Source organism: Haliotis rubra, unplaced genomic scaffold (assembly GCF_003918875.1).
Source record: "Haliotis rubra isolate DU_JTF1 unplaced genomic scaffold, ASM391887v1 Scf702, whole genome shotgun sequence".
NCBI classification, from domain to species: domain Eukaryota; kingdom Metazoa; phylum Mollusca; class Gastropoda; order Lepetellida; family Haliotidae; genus Haliotis; species Haliotis rubra.
In genome coordinates this window covers 423945-433363 of record NW_025767416.1, presented here as the reverse complement: position 1 = coordinate 433363, position 9419 = coordinate 423945, and the positions used below count along the sequence as shown (strand labels likewise).

At 39.2% G+C, this 9419-nt stretch overlaps 1 protein-coding gene across 1 annotated transcript; it reads left to right on the top strand.

The window, feature by feature from the left end:
* Positions 1-59: 59 nt before the first annotated feature.
* LOC124258921 (dual specificity protein phosphatase 19-like) lies at positions 60-9194 on the top strand. Its single transcript, XM_046692982.1, has 3 exons — positions 60-299; positions 6622-6933; positions 7887-9194. Exons 2-3 carry the CDS (start codon positions 6915-6917, stop codon positions 8321-8323), a joined length of 456 nt encoding a protein of 151 aa, XP_046548938.1. The 5' UTR covers positions 60-299; positions 6622-6914; the 3' UTR covers positions 8324-9194.
* Positions 9195-9419: the final 225 nt, after the last annotated feature.

Below are 9419 nucleotides of genomic sequence, written 5' to 3'. Positions count from 1 at the left end.
GGGGAAGCAATCGATTTTAATTTATGTACCTGAAGAGTTGCTTCCCCTGACAGGAGAAGGTCGGGAAGTTTTCCAGAGGCGAAGAAACAACAACATCACGAGCGACGTGAGTTCCGTGTTGACAAGTTGCGTTTGACTCAAATAGTGCTTAGTAACCTTGATGAGGGCATTTTAAATTTGTGACTACACGGCATCACGACGGTGAATCATTCATCGAGAAACGACTGAAACAAGGTTATGCACATTTACAAGCCCCTTTCATGATTTCTGGAGACAAATAGACATTAAGAGGAAAAACAGTAAGTTGAAAAAGAGTGTCCGTCAGTTGATGTACAGAGATTATAGTTCGGCTTAGTCAGTTTTATGCAAACCAAGTAAGGGACACATCATTTATGACAGTGCATTTAATTTCTATTAGCCCGAATGAGCTACATCGCGCTGACCAGCAATTCAATCTGACACCAAAAACTTAGGTTAATTAGTGGGTATGTGCGTTTGACCATGCAAATATGCAATTCATTAACTGTGCATTGACTGACCCTTTTTCTCAGCTATTTATTTTCAATGTTATGATGTGATGTGATATGTTTATGGTTCAACTTTGAAATGTATTGTGGAATACTTGAAGGTTGTTTTGAATCTGACAGTGTCAGGATGTACTGGATACAACCAGTTGAATCAATCTTCTCAGTACTGTAACAGAGACAGGTAGAAATGGCAGTTGAATGTACATCTGACTTTATTTCCGTGAGCAAATGGGAATAGCAGATGTGCTGATTTATTGTCATTGCTTTTTGTATGATATCCGGTATTGCATTTTATTTGTTATGAATGTTAAGATATGTTATGTCAATTTGTCGTCTGCTAATAGACACAAAGCAACATTCCCTCCGAAAAATCATGTAATATTATTTTGTTCATGAAAAAATTACTGAACCAAATGTGGATCGTTTTAGTTTGTTTTTTTAATTTATGGTGACATACAAACTTGTCACTTGACTTCCCAGCATGTCAGTTACAAAATTTTATCAAAGCAAGGTGTATGGATATATGTTTTGCAACATGACCATTTTGTCAAACCAGTTAATGCCAATATATATTTTTTCGTTACTGATATAGTCTGAAATGACAGTTTACTGTGCATGAAACCGTATTTCTTTGAGCAGATCAGCTGAGCAAATGTGCTGATTTCAGTCCATGGAAAATGTTTCAATCAATTTTTGTTATACTGCAAGCGACTAAATCAAAACACTTGAACAGGACCCTTGCATAACCATATTCTGAAAGTAAGTGGCACATGATCACTTCAGTTATATTCACTGCCTTTGTTTTTTGTGTAATGAATATATGTTACAATAATAGAAAAAACCAAGGGGCGAGGTGGGCGAGCTGGCTAAGGCGCCAGGCTAGTGATCCAGCGAGGTTGAGGTGTCGGGATCGAGCCCACCTGTGACCGGGTGTAAAAACCTTGGAGTCAGCTTTGTGTGCAGACTCTTTCAGTGTTGTCACAACCCCTAGTGTACAGTACACAACCCAGTGCACTTAAAAGAACCCATGAATCCATTGGTATATGACCAGATGGTGGCCACATGAATACGTGCAAACACCTACAGTCCGTTTGAGTCAGAAACGGACTGATGAATTGCAAATTGTATCATTGTACAAAATTGCCACATAAATATAAATAGTACACATGTTTATCATTTACTAATACCCAACAGCTTTCTTACATTTGAAAATTTTCCGGACTCCATCAAAAAAGTTGTTTAAGAAACTATCATCTTTGAAAACGCAAAAGTTGTTATCTGTCGCGGCGGGTGAAACCGCAGAAACGGAACAGCCAGTCATGGCTGGGGACATCTCAAAATCTATTCCGGGAGACCTGTTGGTTCCTCGTCTGTCGTAGTGTCATAGTCACGACTTAAAGGGATGACAAGTTGTGCCACTGTTGCCTGTTGTAAGCCATCCCGAGACCAGTAACCTTGTTCAATGACGTTAGCTACCTTGTTGACACAGTTTTGCCAAGTTTCAGTCGTGATTTTGTTAAGGGATTCCTTAACCAAAACCTCTACGTCACGTCATCTAAAAGTTGTGTTTGATCTGGCAACATCTCCTTTGACAATACCCCATATCATTTCAATGGGGTTAAGGTCACAGTGATAGGGTGGAAGTCGCAGAATATCGTGACCCTTACTTTTTATGTAACTGTCAACTTTGTAGAAAGGTTCACCTTTGTGGGTTTTTATGATCTCATATAGCTGAGGCTTCGTTGCCTTTGAAGGCCGTGCGATCTGAAATTTGTCGAGCCATGATATCATATCACCTTTCGACTGTTCGATGTCGGGGCTTTACTGTCGGGGTCCTGCACGCTGTGGTATGGGGCATTGTCCATTATGATAAAAGACTTCTCTGGTAGAGCTGGTACCAACTTGTTTTTAACCCAATCGAGGAAAACCGCACCATTCATCTCGGAATGGTAGTCTCTGTTATCTGTGGACTTTGCCCTGAATACCAAGTCGCAGCCTGGGAGAAAGCCTTTGCTGGAGCAACCAGCATGGAGAATGATTAGTCTCTCTCCTTTCCCTAGAGGCAGCTTTCTACATGACCCCTTATCACCCCCATCGAGTACCCACTGACTGCTGGCAGTGTGCGAGGCATTGACCCAGGTCTCGTCGAAGTACACTGGCTCGAACACTTCCTCGCGCTTCCTCTTTATCACCCTGAGAACATTTTTTCTCAAGCGAACGATATCAGGGCGTTCACAGAGTACTGACCTATTCTCCCCTGAAATTTTCTTATAACGATACCCGAAAGAGTGTAAGAGTCGCCAGAGTGTGTACTTTGATACTCTGAGGTTGTGTTCTTGCTTCAAATGCTTTTTTAAAATTTTCAGCGACATGTATTTGTTTTCAGAATAGAGCTTGTTGATAGACTGCCTTACAAGGTTCTTTTGAAAGTTGTCCAAATGTTTTAATTTGTGTGATTTTGACTCGACCCATACCTGCTTCGCATCACCCTCACAATGTTTGTGTTCCAGAACATTTGTCACTACCCTTGCTGATACTCCTAAAGCTTTGGCTGCCCGCTTACGGAATTTATTAATGGCATAAAATGGTTTGCCCCTTTCGGCTTCAGCACGGAAAAAATCGTACACTTTAATCATCAACTGTTTCACGTCAGCATTCAACTTCATTTTTCATCAGGCATGTGTATCCCGTGCACGACAAGATAGTGGCTGTTCCGTTTCTGCAGTTTCACCCCGCCGCGACAGATAACAACTTTTGCGTTTTCAATGATGATAGTTTCATAAACAACTTTTTGGTGGAGTCCGGAACATTTTCAAATATAAGAAAGCTGTTGGGTATTAGTAAATGATAAACATGTGTACTATTTATATTTATGTGGCAATTTTGTACAATGATAAAATTTGCAATTCATCAGTCCGTTTCTGACTCAAACGGACTGTAGTTGCAGGTACAGCAACGTGCAGTGAACGTGGACAAAGTACTGTGACTATGTGTCCCAGGCCACCCAGGTGTGAATGGGTACATCATTAGGATGAGAAAGCCACAATAACTTGGTGCACCTAGTGGCTGCAAGAGTTGTATACTCCCCAGGGAGTTGAGATTGATAATACGATGTGCCATTAAGATTGTCATCCAATGATCGAGGGAAAAAATATCAGCACCTTGAGCAAGCACTAGTTGCGTGGATATGTGCGTTATATGAATACATATCCTATCCTAATATCAGCTAATGGAAACAAATCAGCCTCATTTCAAAGCATCAGTCTGTGCTTATCCATAACAATAATGCTATTTAATAATTTATGCATTTTGTACGATAACTTTCTACAAAATTCATGTTTTCAGAACTTACTGAACTAAATGTGCATCTTTTTTTCTTTTTTCTTTTTTATTGTGATAGCAAGTGATACAATATTCATACAGTTGGATAATACACACAACACATATAGTCAAGCTGCAGGATAAGTGAGAGACGAGCATGATTTATGGGTGTATGAATAAAGTACAAAGAAAGAGGTATAGGGATATAGGAAAGTAAGAAAATAGAGGAGAGAAAGGATGGTATTATCAAGCATTGGTTTGCGTCCGTCTATATTAGTATAGGGGCCCATTTTTCTGCAAATTTGGTCTTGTCTCCAGAAATGAATTTCTCTATGTTGTGATTATATTTTATTAGCGGTAATAATTGGGTAAATATGGGAATAGTCTTATTGTAATGACAATTTTGAATGTAACGCTTGGTTATTATGAAAAGGTGGTTTTCAAGGATACTCAACTTTGAATCGCCAAGAAGGAAATTATTCATATTTAAGTCTAATTTTGAATTGGTTCTACTTTCATACCAAACTTTGAACTCATTTTTCATAGTTTGAATTTTTTGACAGGAAAAAAATAAATGTTCTAGTGTTTCACTTTCTGATTGGCAAAATGTACAAAGGTTATCCTCTATCAGTCCTATTTTGTAAAGAAATGATTTTGATGGTATGATACGATGGATGAGTTTATATTGGAAGTTACGTGTCTTGCTGTCCTCAACACAAGTTTGTATTGTATTAAAACATTGGGACAGGTAAGTTTCTGATATATGTGCATCCAACTTTAAGTTCCATTTAGAAGTAAGATCTTGAAGAGAACAATTACCCTCATCATTACGAATCAGTTTATAGATAAATTTACACTAAATGTGTATCATGATGTTTTATAATTTTGCTTACATGAACTAACCATGTGACTCCTCTGCATTTCAGTTATATGTTTATATAAGCAAGATGCATATCTGGTGTATTGATAGATATTTGGTTACAACATTGTACAAGGGTCCGCATGGCCACTTATCAAATGTAGGTTATTGCCGATGTGACGATAAATATGAACTCACTCATTCACTCACACTCAAATGTAGGGCAAATGTTTTCCCCCTGAAATGAAACTGAGCATTAGTAAATGACTCGCAGTCATATGTAACATAGTGTAGGCAATAACTGGAGGCAGGACTTGTTCACAAAAGTGAGTGGTGTACAAGCTCTAAGCTGTTGCAGGGTTCGAAATACCCCATATGTTAGTGTACCATGACACGGTAAATATTGAAATGGCACGAATAAAAAATGTCCTCGGTGCCCTTATGGCATGCCTAATTTTTTAGAGACATTACTAACCTTTAGTCATTTAATCCCCAAAACAAAACACTTGCGCAAATGACAAACAAGCAAAAATATTTATTGACTTTATCGCCCAGGAAATCACTGGAATTTTGATGGACGATGTAAAGAAATCTGGTTGTTTTTCCATTTAGAGTGATGGGAGTACTGATAGTTCGGTTATTGAAGAGGAAAATGTGTATTTTAGCAGTATTGAACAAGTGAACCTGTCACAAAATTCTTAGCTATAAAGGTGTTGGGAAAGCAGAACAAATGAAGCTTAAGAAAGCCATCTTAAACAGAAGACATATCAGTGATAACAGAAAACAGGTTACATTTGTTGTTTTCTAACAATAACTTTCAAATGATCATCATCATCATTGCTACAGTTATTTATTCTAAAAACATGTTGGCACACTTGATTTCTGAAAGGCACATTTAAAATATTTGCCTGGTGAACTAAGGCACACTTAGAATAAAAAGTATTTCTATCCCTGTGTGGACAGACTAATTCATTGATATTTTGGTACTGGCTAGTGACCAGTTATCGCTTAGTACCAGTTATCGCCAACACCTGGCTGTAGCGCTTGCACAGACAGCTTGATTTTATCTCTCGTAGCCTATCACTTGTGTGATGTGTCAATGTGAGAGTACAAGTCAAGCTGTCTGTGCAAGCGCTACAGCCAGGTGTTGGCGATAACTGGTACTAAGCGATAACTGGTCGCTAGCCAGTAGACATTTTGAAGTCTTTCAGTGTCACGTGATACAGATTTTTATATATCATTTTGCCTGTTGCTTCAGCATTTCTGAAGGTATCATTGTGAAATCTGATATGGAGCAAGTATGTGGTATGCAAAGTAACACATGACAAAAGTGGTATGCGAAATAACATATGACGTAACATATGGCATGATGATATAAACTTACTGCAGCTATGGTGCCTCTAAAACATGAATACAAAATTTCAGTCTGACTTTAAAGAATGCTACCATTATTTCTTCACAATTGATGACCCGTGAAGATCCGGGGTAGAATAGGCCTTAAGCAACCCATTCTTGTCATAAAAGGCGACTATGCTTGTCGTAAAAGGCGACTAACGGGATCGGGTGGTCAGGCTCGCTGACTTGGTTGACACATGTCATCGGTTCCCAATTACGCAGATCGATGGTCTTGCTGTTGATCACTGGATTGTCTGGTCCAGACTTGATTATTTCCAGACCACCGCCATATAGCTGGAATATTGCTGAGTGCGGCGTAAAACTAAACTCACTCACTCACTCTTCACAATTGATATTGCTGGAATATCGCTAAAAGTGGCATAAATCCATACTCACTCACTCATTCATATATCTGGAACACCCTTAGAAAGACACACTCACTCTCCAATTCACACATTCAAAATTATGGCTCTGCTTCTGGTCCAGTAATACAAGTACCTTTTTCAATTTTAATTTTAGAGAAACTTAATGGACTAGCAGGTGCTTTCAATACGAACCTTCTGCTTGAAGCAAAATGGATGAAACAGACAATGTTCAACAGCCGGAATCAAAGAACATCACTGGTCTTGTAAAAGACTTTGACAGATCAGCCTTGAAGAAGACCCAGACCAAAGTAATGACTGTTGAAGGTGTACAGATCATAGAAGAAGCGTGATGCACGAGGAAAGTTTGTGGTACACGAGGTGCGACAGCCCAATGGCCTTCTGGGATATGTAGCAGACGTGCGCCAGGATCTCCAAGTTGGAGAGGTGATGCCAGGCCTCATTGTTGGTATGTAGAATTTCAGCTCACCTCAACTGGATCCCCATTAAAGACAATACATCCTTAGTGTCCCATGCTCTTTCTTAAGAGGGGGCAGTGGGGTAGTGTAGTGGTTAAAGTGTTCACTCGTCACTAGTAGTGGTGATCCGATTAATTGAAATAATCAAAGATTGGTCGCAGTGACTAAACGACCAAGCAATCGATCATGTTTTCTCATAATCGAACACAAACAATTCTGGAACACTTGTTTTCATCAACAATATTTTTCACAAGGCTGGTTTCGTCTGTTACATTTCATAACCACTACAAGCTTGTTCCATTTCATGATTGAATTTATCTTAAAGACACCAAGAAATTTATGTTCCTAAATGTTCCTCTAAAGATGTGAAATTTGGCCCCAAAACCTCAAAATAACTACATTTTTTTCCCTTATTTTTTGTGCATTAACAAATTTCATAAATGACGCTGACCAATTATTTTCGATGATTGATCGGTGGTTATGAACCAATCATCAGTTATGAGATTTTAACCAATTCCCAACACTAGTCACTAGGGGTGAAACGGTATACCTCAGTAATAGTAGAAACGCGGTATTTTGCCTTCGGTTCGATATACCGTAATGCAATCAAAAAATTCAGTATTTTCGGTTTTGTACCGTCATTTATTTAACCTTTTGAACCTTTTCTAAAATGTCTAGAAATCAAATCATTTTGTCAAAATTTATACATTTCTTTGCAAGACGACCGTTATTTTCTCGGAAGTAAGTTCTCAAATATCCCATGGTAAGAGCGTACCGTTTCACCCCTACTCATCACGCTGAGGACCCGGGTTCGATTCCCCACATGGGTACAATGTGTGAAGCCCATTTCTGGTGTCCCCTGCCATGATATTGCTGGAATATTGCCAAAAGCGGCATGAAACCATACTCACTCACTCATCATTCTTCTACCCTCTCTTTTCAGGATCTCAAGACGTGGCCCATAACCTAGATCTGTTGAAGCAGTATAAAGTTTCCCACATTCTTAACTGTGCCACGCTTGTTGAAAACCTGTACCCCTATAAGTACAAATACAAGAACATCGAGCTGTATGACATCCCAGAGACCCCGATAATGCGACACTTCAACGAAGCGATAGATTTTATTGATGAGGGTCGTACAGCCAGTTGTGTTCTGGTGCACTGCAACGCAGGCGTGTCCCGATCGGCTACCTTTGTAATTGCCTACCTAATGAACATGCAAGGGATAACGTTTAAAGAGGCCTTCAACTTTCTGAGATCCAAGAGGCCAGCCACTTGCCCAAACCCAGGTTTTGTATCCCAGCTCAAGAAGTATGAGGAGATTTTGAAGCAAAAGAAAGAATGCAAGAAAGGTGGGAAGAGTCGTGCCCATACATCCTAGTCTGGTGGGCCCTCATGTATATTTATTTGGCATGAATCTTGTGATTATATGAGATTTATATATTATGCACATAAGACTTCAGAGCATGATGATTCAAGGTTATGTCTTATTCGGGAGTTTCTTCTATCCTTTATGGTACAACCAGTGCTTGTGTTTCTGTTGTACTTATATTCCTCATTTGGACCCTAGGAATGAAATTTGATGGGATCCATTTTTGTATTGGAATTTTCATAACCATCTGATGGCTGCATTCAGACACTAAACATGGGATGGGTTTTTTTGTGTTTAATGCCAGAGTTATTGAACCTTTTCCTGAGGAAACAGAATCCAGGATTGTACAAACTTGTGTGTTAAGCTATGTCTGCATACCTGTATGTGCTTTCTTATATCTGCATACCGGTATGTGCTTTCCTATGTCTACATACTGGTATGTGCTTTCCTATATCTGCATACCTGTATGTGCTTTCCTATATCTGCATACATGTATGTGCTTTCCTATAATTGCATACCTGTATGGGCTTACCTGTGTCTGCTTTCCTATATCTGCATACCAGTATGTGCTTTCCTATATCTGCATACCAGTATGTGCTTTCCTATAATTGCATACCTGTATGGGCTTACCTATATCTGCATAATCTGTAAACCTGTATCTGCTTATCTGAAAAAAGTGCTTACACATATCTGCTTTCATCTATCTGTATACCTATATATGTGCTTGCATGTACATGCTTACATATGTATGTCCTTACCTGTATGTACATGCTTACCTATGTATGTGCTTACCTGTATGTACATGCTTACCTATGTATGTGCTTACCTGTATGTACATGCTTACCTATGTATGTGCTTACCTGTATGTGCATGCTTACCTGTATGTACATGCTTACCTATGTATGTGCTTACCTGTATGTGCATGCTTACCTGTATGTACATGCTTACCTATGTATGTGCTTACCTGTATGCACCTGTAGTACTTACCTGTATTCTCACCATTGATAAAATGCCTGTACATACCAGTCTAAGTAAACTTAGGCTCAGTACTATTCGTTACACTGCTATACTAGCTGAGTCTAACGGCCACGTCAGCTAACCTTTG